This window comes from Taeniopygia guttata, chromosome 1 (assembly GCF_048771995.1).
Source record: "Taeniopygia guttata chromosome 1, bTaeGut7.mat, whole genome shotgun sequence".
NCBI classification, from domain to species: domain Eukaryota; kingdom Metazoa; phylum Chordata; class Aves; order Passeriformes; family Estrildidae; genus Taeniopygia; species Taeniopygia guttata.
In genome coordinates this window covers 49,727,860-49,750,000 of record NC_133024.1, presented here as the reverse complement: position 1 = coordinate 49,750,000, position 22,141 = coordinate 49,727,860, and the positions used below count along the sequence as shown (strand labels likewise).

Sequence of the window (22,141 nt, the reverse complement as noted above, 5' to 3'; positions counted from 1 at the left end):
TTTGCCATACTATTTAAGGAAATAATATCTATGTCTGTGCTGCAATTCTAGTTTAAGGGTTTTCAAAACTGATTTTTTTGGAGTATTTTGAACAACTTAGATAAAACTTAAAACCAGTTGCACAGCAGGTTATTAACACTTTCAAAGCAGTGTCTTCAAGTAGTCTCAAGTGGAAGACATTCTTAACATTATACTGTCAGCTCTCTTTCCTGTAACAGTAACCATTAGAATAAAATGGTACAAATAAAGCCGAGTACATTAAGCCAGGTACATTAAGCCAGTTATGTGAATTTTCAGGAAGAACATGTATGACTCTATGCTCCCTTTAAATTCACAAAACAATTATGTGTTTCTTAATGTCTTCAGAATTCAGTTCTAGAGCAGCTAGATATATCATGCATCCTTTTGTTCTCCTGCAAAAAGTAAAATTAGAAATAACTACTTTAGAGAAACAGAACCATATTTAATCACCCTCATGGTGCTATGGGACATATCCTCTCATAGTGGGATGCCACAACTTCCTTAACTTCATTCCCTGTAACATATTTCTCCTAGAACTAAAAACTAAGAGAACTGATGATTTGAAAAATTTAGTGTGGTAGCATGATAAAAAGGTTCTTTCTAACATCAATACCCATTACATCTTTCATTTAAGAATTCATTTTAAAAAGTCAAAATGACTACACAAATTATTTCAAAGGGGTTTATAGCTTCTCTCCACTATATAAAGACCATAAAAAAACTGAAGATCATTCTAAGGTCCATTGCATGAAGGACACATAATGACCATTGAAAAGAAAGTTGGGGGAAAAAAAGAAATAAAAGTATAAAGCACCTTTCAGAACTGTTTGGGGCACAAGACACATAAGAACTGTACATATCGAGCTGTTTCAATAGATTATTAGAAAATACATCAGATTCTGTGTAATGTAACTCATATGAGGCTATTCAGAAAATCAGATATATCCAAGATTCATGTGAGTCACTGTAAAAGTACACTAGGCAGTCTGCATATGTGCAATTGGGCTGCATTGAGCCTAGTTAGTCGGGAATGAGTCAGAAGTGATGTGCACATATCCATCAAGTGACAACTGCACAGCCAATCTCCTGTAAAATGTGCCAGAACTACTACTACCCCAGTAGAATAAAGGCCCCTAGTAGCAAACAGGTCTGCAGAGGAATGTCATTGGAGGATGACTTCATGAGCTGTAAGGACCCTGGGGGGCATCCCCTAAATTATGGAGACACAAGAAGCTTCCCTCAAAGTTGTTAAAACCCCATTGACACCTTGCCCTGCTCGTATGTCCGTTCCTATGTCCCTGAGCCACTCCCTCCCAGTTCCCTGACTGGCCCTCATTTTTGCACTGCCCAGAGACCAGGTTCACCCCAGACCCCTCTGGATGGGGCAGTGAGAGCTGGGACCTGTGCGTGCTGGGGAACTCTGACCAGCCCACTGTGCAGCTGAATCAAACGTCTGTGGTACCATGTAAAGGCCCTTTCTGCTTTTTTACCCTGGACCTTACTAGCAGCAGTTCAGGCTGCTACAATGAGGGTCTATAGAAATAATTTTAACCAATTATTTGCACTGAAAAAAAAAAAAAGCTTTCAGAAGTTTGTATGACCTTTGCACTCCTTCCTGCTTACACACACTATTCATACCCTGTTCAATAATATGAAAGTCTTCTATATTTTCTATGTAACAAAAATATTTGTTTTCCAGCTACTTAGCAAAAAACAACCCATTAAGAAAAAACTTCCAATTTTATTTTTCACCTTTATAATCCGATAACTGCAATAGCTTCTAATGTACTTTTTAAATTCCTGGGCCTCTAGGGCTGAGTGAAAAGATATGCCAACAACCAAAGTGTAGAAAAGTTATCTTGGTGATACTGGCTTTATCAAAACTTTAATTTAGCAGGTCTTTATTATATTATCCATCATAGGTCAAAAATTTGACTATTATTTTTTAAGGGTTTGAAAAGTCCTATGTGATGTAGAAAGTATGAACTCAGTATCTTATATATTTAAAAATTAATCTATTAAGATTTAGAACATAAGATTTAAGATGTGAATTGAGAACGTAGACTTAAAATGTGTTAACTGTAAATGTATTGGCATGTATAAACCCATCAAAGTATAATAATATTCTTCTTCTTACATTAAAATGCAATATTCAGTCAGATAAATATATTGTATAAGTATCCCTCTGTGTGTATGCATCCATACAAAAATGAACAGATAAAATATGTTTACACAAGCAGCTGGGCAGCAGAACTGCCAATGAAAATTACTCTGTACATCAACTGGTAAATACTCTCCTTATAAAAGGACTTTCTCAGAAAACCAACGAAAATTGTAACAGACCAGAAAGAGAATTCAAGCAAAGTTCTGGATCACTTGCTTGCTGACTTTGCTAGAGAAGAGCTCAAGCTGAAGAGAATTGTGTTGATGCTAAAACTTCCTTTGAGTCTTTCATATTTATAGAAACATATTCATATGTGTTTCTATATTTGTTAAGGTGAATAAGCATGTTATATTTACACTGTGCACGCCTTTTAAGAAGATTTACTGCTGATAATACAGAATGAATATCTAACTATATAGGATGGCATACTTATCATTAGTTCCCTTTTTGATGCATGAATGCCAACAGGAAAATCCAATTCTAACTTCGGAATATTTAAATTATTTTCCATTTTTATCTGGGGATACTTTGCAATTTTATTATTCTCTTTTATAAAATATTAGCCAAAGGTCTAAGACTGTGTTGTCTCTACATGGGTACATAAAATAAAAAGAAAGACAAAACCGGGGACTTTTTAATACGTGGATTTGATAAAATTATACCTTAACTGTCAAGAAGCAGTTATTGTTGATTACCTGAAAATTACTTGTGGAATTTCCATTAATATCATAATTTAAAGCTCTTCTGAAATAAATATTTTAACTTGTTTTGTGAGCATGGTGAGTATTTTATATTTTGCCATAGAAAACAGTATGCATATTTTCAGCAAGAGAGTGTCTTTCCCATAACACCTCAAATAACATATTGAATTGAAAATGCAAGCATCACATTCAGGCTTCATTTGCTGTTGGTATCTATCTAAAAAAAGCCCAAATTGATGGAGACAGAAAATTCTAATCTGATGCCCTAAGGCCAGATCCAATAAGACACTTAAGCATCTAAATTTGGTGCTGAAGCAACTTTTCAGTGGTTGTACCCCATAAGGGAATCTTGGGCTGAAGTGAGCTGTGTCTTACATTCCTTTGTAGAGTACTAGGCAGGTACCAGTTAGGGGGTGCTATGAGCAACCACTGCCTCCAACATCACCAAAAAAATATTGTATGCAGCTACCTGGAGCTAGTAAGTAGATAAACACTGCCAGTAGGACTGAGCTATAAATTACACCTTGCAGACCCAATACAACCTTGAGTCCAGGTCATAAGGGTAAAGGGGTGATGTTAAAATATACTTCCCTCTTTTACAAAAAGCACAGTGATTAAGGATACTGCTCAGGAAATGTGCTCCACATCTCCAAATACGGTGTGTCTGACTTTTAAGTCATTGGTTATTTTGAACTCTCTTCTTTTGAAACACTTCAGATCAATGAGCAAAAAGAGGATCAGGATTCAGCAGTCTAGTCTTTTATGTTCTCTGCTAGTTCCTCTTCCCTATCCATGCTTAACAGATAACATTACTGAAGAGCTGAAAAGGTATTCAGCGCCATAAAAACCACCAAAAATCTGCTTCCCAAAGTTTCAGACTCAATGGTCTGCAGGATGTCATACGTAAGCTGAACAGGATAAGTGATGAAATGTACCTCATCAAAACTGAGGGACACGACTCTTTGTGTCACAGAAACTTGAAAAGACTTTAAAAAGTCTTCTCTTAACATAGAAAACTGAATGGAGCTTTTCTAATATGAATCCCATGCTTTACATAATCCCTTCTTGTTAAATCTGACTCAAGAAAACCAAATGAGCATCATCAAAGAGTCCATAATTATAGATTACAGAATTAGATGCTTGGTTTTGGCTGTCAGGTACATGAACTAACATTGTGTACTTCAACTTACCTCATTCTTCTCCAGGACCATTTGCAGTGCTACAGACTGCTTTCAGTAAAATTGGAAATGCTGCTGTCTTCTAATAAACAAAATCTAGGATAATTGATCTCTTGTGATACAAATGATGACATCTTGATTTATGTAGGAACTGTGAGGCAGAGGTACTCTGCTGTCCTCCCTAGTTCAGACTAGGAACCTCATTGGACCACAACATAACCTTAGCAAATTTAAGTATCCTTCTTATGGAACTCAGGCAATGAGTGGAACTTCAGACGTGTACATTGGGTCTTGACCCAGCATGAAGCTAGGATGCAGCCAAGCTGCACACCTGGATTAAGCAGCTGCATAATGTCCCCAACACCTATGCTTTACATATGGCAAATGACAACAGAAACTCTTCCAGTTTTCCTACAACAAATAATGATCCAGAGCCTGATGTGAACTTTCCGGTTTTAACAGACAGATCCATAGAACTTAATTTGATTTTTGGTGTCATAATAACAGCCTGACTCAATGGAAGGTAGTACCCCTCAGAACTCTGCATTTTCACCAGAACCTGAAAATATATTTTGAAGACAGCCTAAAGGCAAATAAAAAAAAATAATAAAACAAAACCCAAAAAAACCAAAAACCAAAAAACACACAAAATAATCAAAAAAACACCTCAAAACCAACCAACCAACCAAACAAAAAAAAAACCAAAACAAAAAAACCCACCAAAAAACCCAAAGAAACCAACCAAACAAGCAAACAAAAATCCCCACAACAACAAAAAACCAAACAAAAAAAACTCCAAAAAAACTACACAAGAGCTTTACTGGTAGCTTAAACGACTCTAATAAAATAAACTAGTTTTTGTCATTAACAATAATTCTTGCTGGATTTTGAATAGAAATACATATGATCTTTGAAAGACATACTCAGTTTGCCAAGGCCAACAATGAACTGTTTCTAAATGTATTATATCATGTTGTGTGGACTGGGTAAATTAGCTCATTTGTACTATGTTTCTAACAGGTAAATGGCATTTTCTCTCCTGTATCCAGCTCATAGATCAGGTGAAACAAATTATTCACTCCTCTGACATTCAGAATTTGGTATGTTGATCAGTTCCCTCGGTTATTACTTTGTTCCCTTTGTTCCCTTTAAATTATCTGTTGACTGTAAATACATTCTCCCTGATCACAGATAACTTCAGAGATTTTTCATCTTTTCATTTTTTAATGGAAGAGGAGACAAAAAAAAAAAGACAGGGCCTTCTTTACTAGTAAGGATTTTCTAGGTTCTCCCAGGTTCAATTAAAAGACATTTTAGTTGCAGCTAGTAGATTTCTGCCAACAAAAGGCTTAGAAAAAAACACATTAATTTTTAAATGCTTCATGATACGTATTTAGAACATCTGATTTCTTATTCCTTTCCTTTCCCTTTCCTTTCCTTTCCATTTTCCTTTCCATTTTCCTTTCCATTTTCCTTTCCATTTTCCCTTCCCTTCCCTTCCCTTCCCTTCCCTTCCCTTCCCTTCCCTTCCCTTCCCTTCCCTTCCCTTCCCTTCCCTTCCCTTCCCTTCCCTTCCCTTCCCTTCCCTTCCCCCTTTTCCCTTTCCCCTTTCCTTCTTTCTCAGCTGATGAAGGTGATGGCCTGTTAACAATAAAAGTGCCACCACCTGCATGTGTGTTTGCATTTTTAAATATGGTCGCAGTCTGACTGATTTGCAGGGATAAAACAGTTTCAAAATCTGATTGCAAGCTCACAGTGACAAAACTAGATAATTACTATCTCCACAAATATCTGTAAGTCAAATCACTTGTTTTAATACAGATTAGATTAGTACTAAAGTTACAAGATTGATATGAGAGACATGATAAATGTAGTCATGACAGAAAACAATTTTTAATTTAGTAGCCCCTATCAATCTAGATAGCCCATGAATATTTACCATTAATTCAGTAGGCTGGAACGGAGCAGGGAAAAAAGAACAAAACAAAAAAAAAAAAAACGAAAAAAAAAAAAAAAAGGAGGTTTGACCTAAACAGGACTGAGGAAAAAAGAGAATTCTCAGCAGTTTTACTGAGAACAGATCTTGCAAAAACTGGGAAACTACATTTGGGATAGCATAATAAAAAAAAAAAAAAACCTTTAAAAAACCTGAATGACATGCAAAAGTATTGCCATTCTTAATATGTACTTCTCTTTGCAGAACTTATCAGTTGGATTATAGTTAAACAAGTAACTTCAAAGGCTGAAATAAAATAATTTATGGAAATTCAAAACAAACCTATTTGATCACATCATACTTCACAGCAGGGATACAATTTGCAGAGGCTGAGTGAGGGCACAGTGTAAGCAAAAACAGGTTGTGTGTGCAATGAACCAAACTAAATGGTTTATATAAAAGAAATGTTGTTTCCATTAATTTTTCTGGTAATCTTATTAAAAATGCCACCTGTCCGGAATAGAATTGTCCAGGTTTTAATTCCTTTTCATATCTCAGTGTTCAAACACAAGACAGAGGAAACATCTTATAGCTATTAAAACATGTCACAAAATGTCTTATTCTGAAATCTTCATAGCTACAGCAGTTTCTACAGCTCTGTTTCAACATCTGGTTATTGTACCTTTTACTTTTTCTCTTGTTGTGCTCAAAGAACTGACTTTTCTGAGAAGCTTAAAGAAATTTTTTTCAAAGCGTGCATTGCTTTTTAAACCTCTCTTGAAAAAAAAAAAGTTTCCAGTCTACAAGACCTAAAATTCAAATATATAAAGCAAATAAAACATAAAATACACCTTTCAAAATTCCACCACCACCCCACCAAAATCCTTTGTAAGAGCCCTGAACAGGAACTTGACTTTGAATACCAGCAGAGATGAAATGGTGTCATAATCAGCATAAGTGCATGTGGGCTATTCACCTAGATCAAACACTTTGGTCATATACTCAATTAAATTTAAATCCCATTATATAATGTATACCAGTCTCATTTTATGCAATTCCCTAATTTAATGGCTTGGTATTAGCCTTTTTTCGTTTTTGCACACATGGACTAATTTTCACGGTGCTCAGTCCCTCTGGGAAGTAGGTCATTAAAGTCAACTGGACGGAGACAGAAACTTAATACCTAAACAGTGTTGCAGAAGGGTCAGAGTCACAATAATAATGTAAAACAGTTTTTCACTCATCCTACTTTGCAATATTTATGAAATTTCTCCCATTTATATATATATATATATATACATAAATTAATATTGGAGATGAAAAAATAGAACAATAATGAAAATTATTATCCTGTAAAAATTTGATTTGTGAAACTGAAAAAAAATAAATCAACGAAACAAAAATCTCAATTAAGAAATTTAAAATCACAATTATAGTAATATTTAGCAACCAAGACAACACTTGTTTTACACTGAAGCACTAGAATTATAATATTCATATTACCTTTCTCAATGTGTATTCTTTTTGTCTCATGTCCCACATCATGACCAGCCAGATCACCCTCCTTAGGTCCAGGCAGGACATTAGGTGACAAACCCATCAGCATTTGGTTCATAGAGAGCCCGTTCTGATGGACAGCTGCTAGACACAAGCGCAGGCAGAAAGAAATCAGCCGTCATATTAACAATACTCTTTTTTATTTCTTTTACATAGTATTCCTCTTAATTATACAAGAATTCTAACAATCACGAAGTTACTTAATTAGTGCTATAAGGATCCACATAGAGGAAAAGTTTCTTCCTGTTACTTCTAGTTTAAAACAATCAGTTTTAAAAAGAAAGTTCAGTAACTTTGGATAAAGTTGGAGATTTGCAAATACGTTCTTCCTTATTTAATGAGAATTGTTAAATTTTTAGTTCATTGTAGAAAAATGCTTGAGTACCAATATTCCCAATATGCAGTCTCTAACAACTTCCTTAAATAAAGCATTGTGGCCTTTCAGGTGATAAACACAGTTGTTCCATATATTCTGTGCAACAGTAGAATTGCTTATTTGTCATCAGACAGGTGGAAAAGCCCTGTCCAAGAGTTTTCAGAGACCTTCATGGGTCTCAATCAATCTCAGAAAGGTGTATATATTTCTATGTAGGTAGTTTATATTTCTATGCTTTTATTCGGAAAAAAATGTCTTTTCAAGAGATTTATGCCATTTTTAGTATTTTTTTTTTTTAATATGGAACCCATATTCCTGTAGTAGTCATCTTATTCGGGCTGGCACCACAAAAGATGTACTTAAGAATCAGGTGTGATGTTAACAAATCAGATAGGACAGAAAATAATTATCTTATAAATAAATAATTTATTGAAGTGATCCACTACCTAAGGAACTCCGTTATGCTCACATGGAAGAAAAAAATGCACAAAGGTCCCACTACTCTCTGTAAATTATAGAGTAAACTGAACAATAAACTTTTCTTTTTCATTAAAAAAGAAGAAAAGAGCAATTCCAATAAATATCCCTCAATTTAGAATTTTGTTATTTTGAGGTTTTTTTAAGAGAACAATGGAAAAGAGCTTCATCAGCTGTAAACAAATACACTATTCAATGAAGAAAAAAATTTTAATTCCACATTTGTGAGATTTTTTTCAGATCTTCACTTATGAAGTCTGCAGTGGGTTGATCCTGGCTGGACACCATGTGTCAACCAAAGCCACTCCATCACTCCGCCTCCTCAGCTGGACAATGGAAAGAAAATATAATGAAAGGCTTGTGGGTCAAGCCTGGGGAAATAGATAGGTCACAGTATATGGGATGCCAATTTAATCTACTCTCTGAATTGTCCAAGTGATAAGAAAACAAAATTTTCAGCTTGTCATAGTCAGGCCTCATTTCTTTCCTTTGGTAAGTCATTTTTCATTACACACTAATGAAAGATCTCTCATCTGAAGGTCAATGAAGAGTCAGCTTCCTGAGTCTATGGAGAGCCTGAAAAGAAGCAGTCTAAAGGACACGTGTTGAATCTAATCAGTATGGCCACCTATTTCATACAGCTATTTCATGGCCTTCTACGTGTGTGACAAACCCTCCAGTTTCACCTACTGACAGATTCCACTATGGAACAATGATTTAAACACACAAAAACCTGCAACAGAGCAGTATTAAAGGGAATGGGCAAATGTAATATAAATTTAAGTATATATCCATAAAATAGCATGCACTTAAAACCTTAATTTCCATTGCTGCACTGGATTATTAAAAAAATCAAGAGTCTTTTCCATGTAATTTACATCCTATATACGGAACTTTGACAAAAATGGCATCATTCTGGGACACCATAGTTTAATTTCACTCTGTCCCCTATGACCTATGAGGTGATAATATTCTTTCTATCATATTTTTCACCATTACAAAATTTTGTATTTAAAAAATTTATAAAGTATGCACATTCTTAATTTATTTAACCCAATTCTTCTCTTTATCAAGCAATTCTACCATGTAAAATATTGCTTATGAAGTCATATTCAATTTAGAAATCAAAACCAAGTAACCAGAATAAATAAAATTCAATTTCTTTTAAAAATGTTTACACTATATGTTCAGTTCTAAAACTAATCCAGCAGATTGCTTCCTGCCTGCAATTCTGTATTTCATTGCTCATATCTTTATGTTTAATATGACATGATGGTAGTTTGTATCAGTACCTGTTAATGTAGCATCAGATATTATGGCACTGTAAACTAGGGAACATAATGTTGGGAGATAGTTGTTGCAGATGAACTTCTGAGCATGAGACATATGAGATCTATTTAAGGCGAGGGTATTTTGGCCAGAAAAACAAGCTGCAGCTATTCAGTTCTAAAGTGGTGAGAAGGAGAAGAATAGGACCTACGGATTCTGTCTGAAGAGCTCTCGGTCCGTGCAGGAGAACTGGACACACTGCTGCTTCGATGAGAGGATGGATGGCTGCCAGGTCTTCGTCCCTCTTCAAGAGAAGGAGCAGGAGAAGGGCTGTCTGGAACACGTTCCTAAAACACACAAGGAGTCATTGTGATAAAATGGCAACATTAAACCAAGCCTCTGTTTCCAAACATCACTTCCCTAAACTGAATCTCCCTCCTAAATTGCAACCTATTCATTCCCCTGTGGACATTTCCAGGATTTGCAGAGCATTTTCAAATGAAACTTGGCAACTTTAGGACACTAGACCTTACATTTCAGCGTGCAATGTGAGCACTGCTCATCTTATTAGGTTTTTAACTGCCTTCTGGACTACTTAAAAAAATAAGAGGTTTGTTAAGCTTTTGTTGTCGTTGTTTTGGTTTGGCTTTTGTTGTTTGTTTTTTCTTTCTTTTTTTTTAATGTTTTCTTTGTTTGTTTTATTTTATTTACTCATATCATCATGCAGTTGAATTGGAAGCATACATTTTGGCTTACAGATGTTAGCCTTATGGAAGGAGGAATTATGTATTTCTGTAAATAGATAAAGATCAGGTACCGTCGTTTTATCTCATATTGAATTTTACTTCACATTTTAATTTCAAAGAGGCTTCTTGAGCAACAAGATCCTATGGAACTGTTATGGATCATAAAGAAAATATAACCTCCTTATAGTACCTATACCAGTAACATGACTGATGTCCAAATGTCTATTTTGACATGGAACACAAACTTGGAATGAATCACACTTTTTGGATGAATGTCGCCATATCACTTCAAAATGGGGAAAACCACCATTCATATTTTTCTATCCAGGGAAAGGTCTGGCAGGGTAGCCAAGAGGAACTATGATGCACTTCAAGAGATTCCTTGGTTTTGAAACCAGAATGTAAGCACTGTGATGGTTTGAATTGCATATCTGCTATATGAGAATTGTTGGTATGTAGAAGACAGATATATCTGATATTTACCCAGAAGTTTGACACGAACAATAGTCAAAGGGAGATGAGCGCAGAATAGATCTTTCTAGAAAATTCACTGTCTTTCCCTTCAGTTTCCTTTTTACTGCTGGAAGTTCTCAAGACTCATTGTTAAAGTATGTGAAAATGAGGCTGTTTTGGAAAAGCAGTGATAAAAAGAAATAAATCCTTTAGGGGAAATCTATTGGAAGGATTGAAAATATTAAACTAACTTTTTTTTTGCTTGTTTTTCTCCTTTTGATAACTGAAAAACTGACTTATAATGGAAAAAAAAAAGTAAGCCCAAACCAGCAATCAACAAACAACTACATTCAACTCACTAAAAGCTTTGGTAATGAAATAATACAATTAGTACATGTTTAATAACACAAAAGAAAACTCACTGTTGCAAATGCATTTTCTTGAATAAAGCAGTACATTCGTCACACAGAAATGTTCTTTTTGAGCAGTCATTATTTTATTATGCACAGTCACTAGACAAATATTTACTTCTCTGAATGCATTCCTAAGAAATTTTGCAACATCCTCAACTAGAGTAATCAATAGATTTGCTCAAGGTGAGTTTCATAAAAAAAATCTGCTGAACCTGAGATTCTTATTGCAAAGGGGTTCAATGACCATACTGATGGAGTAGGAGGAGGTTTTTTAGAGCAATGTTTCAAGACATTTAAGTGGATTCCACTCTAACAATCTTAGGTTTTTAAGTCAAAAACCTTGATGAGGATAGCTTAACTGCATCATAGCTCTAGGCTTATTATGACTTTGATTGTGTTTATATGTCCATGAACTGGGTATTCAAGAGGAGGATTATAATGCAGATGTTTTCAGAATGTAGAAGATTTATTTCTTTAGATTTAGGCGGATTTAAGCGTGCATAGTGTACAGATTGATATAAATTAGAACACGGTATATTTAATCATTCATTTAAAATATAATTTCACTATTTGGCATACAATGTATTGTTCTTAGAAGGGTTTCATTAAAATGAAATCCAGTGAGCACATAAGATTTGAATACAGAGCTGCAGAGTAAATTAATTTATTTAAACAGCTTAATTTGTTTATCCTATTTATTTATGTGTGCTTTTACAGCACATATTATGAGATGGAGTGAGGAAAAGGAATGTACAGGACAACCAAATATAATTACTGTACAAACAAAACAGATAATGAGTTTTATTCTCACATAATATGACATAGACAAAATCCAAGAGAAAACTATGTATCTCGGCTTTATCAATTAATTTGTAAAATACTCTTTAATTCCAATAAAACATGGGATTGAACTTAACAGAAATGCAAAATAAACCAATTTAGTACCTTAACTATTGTTTAAATCCTTACTTCATAGCTCCACAATCAGCAATCTAGTCTATAGCAATTTTTTCTGTTTAACAAATTCAATGCAATAATAAATGGCAATGCTACTAGTAATCAATTGAAACACTCTGTAGCTCTAAAAAAGTCATAGTAGTAAACTAATGGTGCTGGAATATCAATATGTCTTCCTCAACAGAGATTTTGTGTAGAAAAGATTAATTTTGTTTGCAGCAAGATATTAACTTAACTTTAGACTCCATTTAAAATTTTTCAAAAAAGGAAATGTTCAAAATGGTGTTCATTAAATAATGCAGATCAGAGCTATTTTGTCACTTCTACAGCATGCCACTTTCATACAAGTTACTCTATATGAAACAGCAAAGAAACAGAACTTACTGACTTACAATCTTGGTAACAGAATACACCTAGGATTCTGTCCACTGCCAGTATTTTTCCTAAAACTTGCCTATTTTTTTCCTCCATGTTTGGCTTCCCTATTTCTTTCCACAGATACTCACAGGTAAAAAGTAGTGTGAACAATTTAGGTAATATGCAGTAATTTAGCATATGGTTGACCAACATTTCAGAATTGTTAAGATTCTCTGTTAGGTATCAAAACCAGAGGCTTTACTAAGCAATGGGCAACAAACTCTTAGGGGCCAAATTTGAAGCATTCCTTATCTTGGTGTTGTTCACAATTTGATCCAAATCATGAATCCTAAACATTTAAGAATCTGGCATTTACCTCCTCCAATAATGTTCCTACCACAAAGAAATTTTCACTCTAGGGAACTCTAATGCCCTTTCATGTACTCTTATTCCAGTGACAAGTTACACACCCTCAATATCAAGTTCATTTCATAAATAACAGATTTGTTCCTGTGATACTGTGTGCTGTATTTTATTTTATGCTGTAAAAAACAGGTAAAAGATTTCAGTAGCAGAGATTTTAACACATGAAATTGAGGTTATCTCTAGAATTGAAATCACTCCAGTTTTGTTCCACAATAGTACATATCATTCACAAAATCACACTGTCTTGGTCTCTTCAAGTAAAACAGGAGAGTCTTTATGTATTTATCAAATTTTTTTTAAAATTCTCAAATAGACAACTACTGCAAAATCTTATTCTGAAAGTTACTCTTAAGTAACTTTTTTTAAAAAGAATTATCTTAATACATCAGTAATGGTATTAAGAAGACCAGAAATACTTTCTTCCCCATATCACGTCTTTGTCCATATACAAGGTCACATAGTTATACAACATTAATTTCTTTTTTTTGCCTACTTTATTTCTTCTTCAGCGGTATGTTTTAACTGTTTGAAAATTGCTTCATTACCAAAAGCCTTCCTCAAAATATATCAAAACACAAAGCTGATGAAGTTTAGCTGTGGTATCCCTATTGAAAACATTTCAGGTAATATATGTAGGAATAATCCTTCTGCTCCTAAGAGGACAGAGAAATAAGTGGTATCTTCTAGGTTGTCACCACCTCAGTTTTCCCACAATTATTCTTCTTCTTTGCCATTCTGGTTCCTTAATAACAAAATTGTTGACCATTTCTGACAAAGTTTGAATACATGCTCTTGTAATAATCAAACCAGATTTGCATGCATGATCTTCACCTCCTGGCTTCTTCTCTCCTACAGGTATTTAGTCTCAGCTTTTTAATATGTTCTAGTTTACTTTGCCATAAGACTCATCTCTTGAGTATAGTCATCCTTTTATTTTAATTTTGGAATGAGCTCTAGACATGCAATTAAGTCTTGCTCTAAAGGTATAATTTTTTGAACTATTTAGTTGTCTTGCTCCTCTTCAGTATTGGAGAAACTTCTTCAAGGATGTTTGTGCTTTAAGTCATTGAAGTGCAGAGGATAAAGCAATTTATTTTCAAGGTCATACTTTTCATAGTTTAGGTAACTTATGGAATTGTTTATGTTGGAAGAGATCTTTAAAGCCATCTAGTTTCAACCCTCCTGCCACAGGCAGGGGCACTGTCCACTAGAGGAGGTTGCTCAGAGCCCCATTCAGCCTGGCCTTGAACACTGCCAGGTATGGAGCATCCACAGTGTCCCTGGACAGCCAAACTGCATGCTAGAAAAAGTATAAATGACACAAAGTGGTTTATACAGTCATGATAATAATAATAATATTAAGCAGCAGCAGCAGCATCTTTTACTCAGGAGTGTGAGAGACCTGACTGGTTAATAACCCAACAGTGGCCCACTTGACCACCCAGATGCAGACAGCACACACTCATCACTGGAGGCTACAGCTGGGTGTTGAAAAAGATAAGGAAGGAGGCTGGTAAGATGCAAATCTTGCCAATTTCCTGTGGGCTAGTGTTTTTTATCACGTCTATGCTCTTTTCATAATGCCTCAGGCATGAAAACTCCCCTCTGGGAAAGTAGTGAGACATTAACACGTAGTCTGAAGGTGTTCACCCCTACTGATGGGCCATAATTGACTCAACTGTGCTGACAGGAGAGGTAGCTGTGCCATCTTGGGAGGTGTCATGGATCATGAAAGACTCCTGAAGTGTTCTGTGGTCCACAGCTTATACCATTCATTATGAAACTCCCCACCTCAGGAGAGGAATTTGGGCATTCCCACCTGAACCTAAGCATATATAACTGTGGAACTTTGGAGTTTTGTGAGCTTTTCCTATTCCTGACAGATAAGACATCCGCAATCACTTCAGCCAACAGATATTGAAATTGCAACGATCAAGCTTTGTTGTGAGGTCCATGGGTGGTGGTATCTTCCTATTCCCTTCCATCTTTATTTTTTAAGCGTTATTTTTATGTTTTGATATTCCTATATTACTACATATTATAATAACCTAAATAGCTACATATGTACTCCCCATTTCAACCAAACTGTTCTAAAATAAACCCTCCAAGTGTATATTTACTAAAAGAGATTTGTGTCATTTCATATGACATTCAGTGCCATTTTGTTCTGATCTGCCCCAAGGAATCTATTAACAAGAACCTGTGTTACCTCACCTTTTGGGGTGGGTCATAAGAGGGAGTAGCTTATATTATTTCCAACCTTTGTGGGAAGACACCTGTCTTCCAAGCCTTTTTGGTGCTGTAATTCTAAAAATCACTTTTAGAAGTGATCAAAACACAGATTTCTTTCTTCAGTTCCTTACTGACTTATTTTGAACTTGTGTGAGATGTATTCCAGGAATAACTTTCTTGTAAAATGTCACATTTAATTTGACATTGCTTTAGCTGAGTAAGTGTAAAGAAATTAGTTACTTGAGTATCTTTCATATTTTCTGCAAACAGAATATTTTATTTTTACAGTTTTACTTTTGCATTCCGCTATAGTAAGACACTATGATGCTCTAAATGAACATTTAGACTCAGGAATTGCAAAAGTAACTGGACTAGTAATTATTTCCTAACTTCCTCAGACACTTCTATATGTGTGTTATCAAACTGACTGAATGCTATACAATTTTATTTCTATTTCCTTATCTGCATACTATCTGGTTTGATGAAGATCTTTCTAACTTCACACGGATGCACATGACATTTTTCTCACCTTGTTCTTACAGATCCATTTCTAATCCAAATCAAAATTCAGGAGTCTGAATGTATTGTATTGTCATTAACTGCACTATTATCTTAAATCTTGGACATCTTTCTTCTGAAGAAAATAATCCATTATGTTTACATAAGATGTTTTCTCTCTCTATGAGTACCTTAAACTTATTTATCTTTTGGACCAATTGAAGTTAATGCGATTTCCATTGTACTTTTTACTTCTGCAATTTTTCATTGTACCTACTTTGCTGTTCCCATCACAAGAATACTGACAACTGAAAGCATAAAATAAGAGATCAACTGACAATAAGACTGAATTGGTTTGATTTTTAGTGTCCTATTTTCTACATGTATTATTACAGCAGAAGTTAACTGAGAGGAAGCCAAACAGTAGACTTCCAAGTAATCCATTAACAGTACTTCCCCAACAAGAGATCTAATCCTTGGAAATCATGAGCAGTACATAAAACACAATGACCTAGTCAGGAAGTGGGGTCAATGGATAGGGCCATTACAGAGATTAAAAACAAGCAAGCAAACAAAGTCTATCCCTATCAACAGGAGAAAGAGCTTGGTCTACATTCACAATGAATACTTCTTCTAACAAACAAAATCTCCTTCTAAGGAATTCAGAAATCCCCATTCAATATGAAAATATATAGCTATGCAAGAAACTCTGTTCCAATCAAATTAGCAACTCCTTATTGGCAAGCTGGACACACTTTCTGATATTTAAGGTTTTTTTCTCCTCTTCTGAAAATCTAGCCTTACTTGAAAAGTAAACTTCAGAAGCATCACTAGGAACTCACCCCTCAAATTAAATCTAAACCACACATCCAGCCAAACACCAAAAATTCATCTAACTAGATGTCATTGTCTGTACTACAAATGTCTGCATCATAACTAGTCACCCTAGGCTCATTTTTCACCCACACATTTACATTTCCAAGGTATAATTCACCTCATTCTAAAGTAACCAGCTCAGATAGATCCAATGCATTATGCCCTAGAAGTCAGAAATATGAATCTCATCCCTTGTATCTAGCCCCATGGCCATATTGCATCGAGTCACACTCCATACATATCTCCCTGTTACACAAGTGAACATGCAAATCTCCAAACATAAAATCTGTACTACTTTCTGTGTGTTGTGTGTAGATACCTGTTTTACTTGCCACAAGTTCATTCATATGAGGATAAATCTGCTATTAACGTCAAGCTGCACCTCAGAGACACGCATGATAAAAGAAAGAGGGATCCTATATTATTAAAAAAAAGAATATGATTCCAAGTTACAGCCTACCATATTTAGTTAGCATCCTCTAAGGTCATTATATAAAAAGTGTATGAAAAGCTAAAACAAATAATATTAATCATATAGGCAGAACTAATTAATGAGGTGGAACACAGTGTTCTCTAATATAAAGATGGTTAAGCCATAATAAAGAAGGTCAACTATACTTTGACCTAAGATCTACTCATTCTAAATGGAAAAAAAAAAAGAAAAAGGAGTGTGCATATATACAAGATATTTTAATGCAGAGATTTTCTCTGTTATGTTCAAGTTACTACAAATTAGATATCATATTCTCTGCAGCTAGGATAAAAAGAAGTGTTATTTGATTTACATTATACTTAAAAACTTATAGGTATATTCCAATTTTCATGTTTGGTCTCTTAACATGTAGAAGTGGTTGTTTTAGGAGCTGATAGTCCTATTTTTATTCTAAAATATTTATTGTAGACCAATAAAATTTTATTGTTTAAATGCTCTAAATCGAATTTCTCCTTACATAAAGAAGAAAACTTGATCACACTTCATGTATAAAGAGGAAATTAAAGTAGCTTCCCTCTTGAAGTTTTACACATTCAAGAAAAGCACTTTAAAGTAATGTTAAAATTTCTATTTTGAATGCACAATACACTAATGTCTCTAAAAATAGTAGGTTATCTGAAAAGTCAGGTGTTTTTCAGGTTAGGCATACAAAAAGGTTTTTCCTGCCAATTTGGAATACAATCAATTTTGTTCTTATTCCCTGTCTGTAAAACACGAACAGCATATCCAGCTTCATAGGAATACTGCCACTGCCTGCATAATGCTTTTCCTGTATGGTACAGAAGTGTCCATAGAAAACTTTTGCCTTCAATACAGGATTCAAGACTCAGATCGGTGAAGTGAACTTGCTCTTTTTCCTCTTAGAGCCTGTTTACTTTCAGTTATGCTCTCTGGACTTGCTCACCACCAGTCTGACATGAGACATTAAAATGTACTCTTTTCAGCCATTTCTGTACGGCAGTACGAATTTCTTCTCTTTGGCTATCATTTGGACTTTTTGGGAACAAAATCACAGAAACACACAAGTCTGAGTTGGAAGGGACCCAGAAGGACCATCAAGTCCAGGTCTTGAGCAAATGGCCCATATGGGGATTGAATCCATGTCCTGGGTGTTATTAGCACCAGGCTCTGACCAGCTGACCTATTATAGGCAAAAAAAAGATAGGAACATTAAATTACATCAACCAGAATATTCATATTGCCAATGAAAATGTGAATTAATTCCAAAATAAAATTTCATGTCAGAATAGTCTTATAGAGTTATTCTAAAAAATAAAATCTGTCAGCAGCTACCTTTGTTAAATAAGTTTATAGTAAATTTCTGCTATTGGCTCACAGGAATATATCTATCTATATACAGACAGATTTTAAAAAAGGTATAAAATAGTGTAACACAACCAGTGCTGTGTTAGATGTAAGGGAATTAGCAATGTTTAGTGTGATATATCCATTATGCAGTGGAAAACTACTCTGCCACTGCTGTCTCCACTTTTTCAGCTGGACATATTGGTTTCTTCTATTTTATTCTTAATTCTTTCTATAAGTATTAGTCACATATGGATAAATTGCAATTTTTGATTCTGGCATGCTGCTGCTCTGTTCTAACTTTTACAATGTAATTTCAAGTTGCTATTAACATAAGGCATGTCCTTTATATTTTCATATATCTTTCTGCTGAGTGAAAAAAAAATGATGTAGTAAAACTGCTAACAAGCTGAGCCTTTGAAACCATGGGCAGGTGATGAAAGCCACTTCATGTCTAAAGCATCCCCAGGTCACAGCTGTCACACTCACTGCAATTCATTGTTGTCACAATCTGCTGTCCCTGCTTGTTGCTACTCTCCTCTTATTCATCCAACTCATATATCTAAACATTCCATTACAAAAAGACATCTAATGTTCGTCTCATGTTCGAAAGGGCACAACACTCTTCTGAAATATAATTCTGAAGATTTTAGGGCTCAGAGTTCACTGCCAAATCTAAGATGTTGCTTTGTAAGCCTTCCCTTGTAATTTTGTCTTTGTCTCATCTCCTGAATACAGCACGATAAAATGTTTAGTTAGTACATGATCTCAGCTTTATTCCAACATCTTATCATGAAGAAATGAAATATTGCCCAGTAATAGAAAGGCATTTGAAGCTTTGTGAGTTTAAAGATAACAGCGCTAGCTGTGAAGTCAGTGAATTGGAAGGAAAAGGTCAGCAAGTCATCTACTGAGGCACTGTTCACAAAGGCAATCCTTCTATCCAATGAACCTGGTTGTTCATAATCTGAAGACTTTGATTTTCTAAGACTTAATTTTGTTCTTTGTTACTTAATTAGATATGGTTACTATTGATTTACTTTTCAGAGTCGAAATTTCTCACAGGCCTTCTAACTTTCAAGCAGACTTTACACTGGCAAACATGCTGTACTCTAATTTCAAATCTATGCTGTTGTTTCAGATTACAACTACAAACTCTGAGATGAGAGATTCAAAAAGTTTTAAATTTGTGGAAGCATTGATACTAAGGAGAAAATAGTTCAGTAAAATTAGCGTTAAAAATGAGTCAAACCATAATAAAAACAAAATCAAGATGTCTGAAAATAATAGCAATAAAAAACTAGAAGCTATAATTCTAATAACAAACAGTTTCATGAAAGAGAGCAACTGTACTATTTATCTATTCCTACAAAAATAAAGAAAAAGGAGGTTTGACCTTCTCACTTACATTTATTCTTGAAGATATTTATTTTGATTGTAGTATAAGTTATTATTCATAAACATTACACTGCCAGCACAAGGTTCAAGACATGCTGATTGCAGTTTCCTGCTCAACTACTCAGTGCATATAATTCAGTGGACATTAAAATCACAGCCTCTGACTATGCCTCGAGAAGAACAGGTAAATTGCCAGTGACATTATGTCCATCCTCACGGGAAGAAAATCACCTAATAATGACCTCATGCTTTTAAGTTTCTGGGGTTTATGTTTCAATCCTGTTCAGTATTAAAAAATAGGAACATAATTACTTAGCTGTGCTACCTCTATCCACATGACCATATCCCTCTGCGATAGATAATAACCGAGGATATAAATCTAGACATATGTTGTACCGCAATGGGGCTGAAGGAATGAGTAGGAAACAGTAAGTTCCTTAGCCCTTATAGTACTGTTGAAATAACTATGTACAACAAGATTTTACATGTAAAAGTGAGTTCTGAGTGACAGATTAAAACTTGTGTTTATGGATTCACCTGTAGTAGAAATGAATTGTGAGCAGTAACTTACAGGCCTTGACTGAAGAAGTCACAACAGCATTTGGGTAATGTGATGCTCTACATAAAGGACCCAAATCCTTAATTTATTAGTGCAAACTTCAAAAGAAATGTGTATTTCATCCTCGTACATGCACACTTTTCTAAAGAGAACTTAGGTTAATTTGGCAATTTAAAAACAATTCATTGAAATCCACATATTTTTATATTACAGTTATGTGCAAACCAGATGGGAACATGAAACCTGGTTTGTCAAATAACTTGCACAGGATGTTATGCCAGGAGTTACGCAAAAGTTGGCAGCTATGATGAATATTTAATTAGCATGGATATGAGAGCTGAATTTTCAAAAATGACATTGATACATACTGTAGATTATTAATAGAAACTAATTCTTAAATAGGCAAACTTTTGGAAAGAAATTATGATTTTCCAATTACAAAGTGCTGATAGAATGTTTCAGGGAGCCTAAATTGCTAGGCACTTTCAAAGTCTTCACCTCCATTATAAGGAATCTATCTCTGCTAAAGAAAGTAGATGAGTTACAAAAATGAACTTGTTAAGAAGTAAACAACCCCCAGGATAAGGAAAACTTTTTGGTATGGGACTGCCCACAGTTATAATAATACACACAGTTATATGATAGTATGCCCCTTTCAGAGTCCAATAGTTTTAAACCTACTAGACAGATTTAGATCACATGAGCCAAAAGTACTTCTCAGTTAAGTGCTTCCTGGGTCCAGTAGTGTTCCCATAATGGGGTTAGATCTGTCAACTGAGCAGATATCCACAAAAGGAAACCATTTTTACATGGCCTATGAGAGATGTTGTACTCAAATGTACCTGACTGTGGTAACTGGAGACAAAGCTAGTGGCCACACTGCAATATGCTCCCATAGACACATTTAAATGTAGGCCACAGTAACCTAAGCAGCTTTAATAGCTACAACTAACTTATAAATCAGTTTCACAAGCTAGAAGTCAGCTTGTTAAAGTTTAGAAACAGAAGGCTACCAATGCTCATGAAGGTCAAATTTTATACTCTTACATATGAAATAAAATAGCTCATAGAAAATGAAAGGAGGGAAAATAGCATGAAAATAGTGAAAACAAAGTTTTGTTGGCACAGTAATTCATATGTCAAGTGTCATTTAGCATATGCTCCATCTCAATCTTCAGTAGGACCAGTGGCCACCAGTCCAATTAAGAAAATAAATTTAGAATGAAATAAAGCACCACATGTGTTCCAGAAAACATTACTATCATGTAACTCTTACTAAATACTAATCAAGTAAAAATAGGAAAATAGAGTTACAAAAATCACCATGTAATCAGTCAGTTAGCCGCAGAGTGCTTATATCCCCAACACAAGGGCAAGATGGAAACCAGGGTGGGATCTAGTCTTGTTGGCATACAACCTATATAGGCAATTCTTTTCAAACCAGTATCTTAATTCCTCATGTCAACAAAGGTGAGACAGGGATGCCACTGAAGGCCTCCAAAGGAGACCCTAGATTTGGAAGTATAGGTGACTAAATTAGGCATCAGATCATATTTTTCTAGGTCAATAAAAACATAGATTTGTTAACTTTTAACTGAACAGTTCTTTGTGGCTCTGTACTTGTTAGGCTAAAGAAGAAAGGTGCACCAGTATGTTGAATGTCTTAATAAAGCCAGACCTCTTCACTCTACTTAAATCATCATGAACTTAAAAACTTTTGTAACTCCTGATATGAAGGTCGAAGAGAAT

General features: G+C 34.8%; 1 protein-coding gene across 7 annotated transcripts in view; it reads right to left on the bottom strand.

Moving 5' to 3' along the window:
• DACH1 (dachshund family transcription factor 1) overlaps nt 1–22,141 on the bottom strand; it is a 352,745-nt gene that overhangs the window by 93,479 nt on the left and 237,125 nt on the right. For 3 of the 7 annotated variants that reach the window (XM_030271485.4, XM_030271469.4, XM_030271501.4), the window contains 2 exons: nt 9,891–10,026; nt 7,504–7,641 (listed from right to left, as the gene is read on the bottom strand). In XM_030271485.4, coding sequence (XP_030127345.4) covers nt 7,504–7,641; nt 9,891–10,026 — 274 coding nt within the window. The remainder of the gene's footprint in view (nt 1–7,503; nt 7,642–9,890; nt 10,027–22,141) is intronic. The other 4 variants (XM_030271474.4, XM_030271515.4, XM_030271509.4 and 1 more) reach the window with 2 other exon arrangements.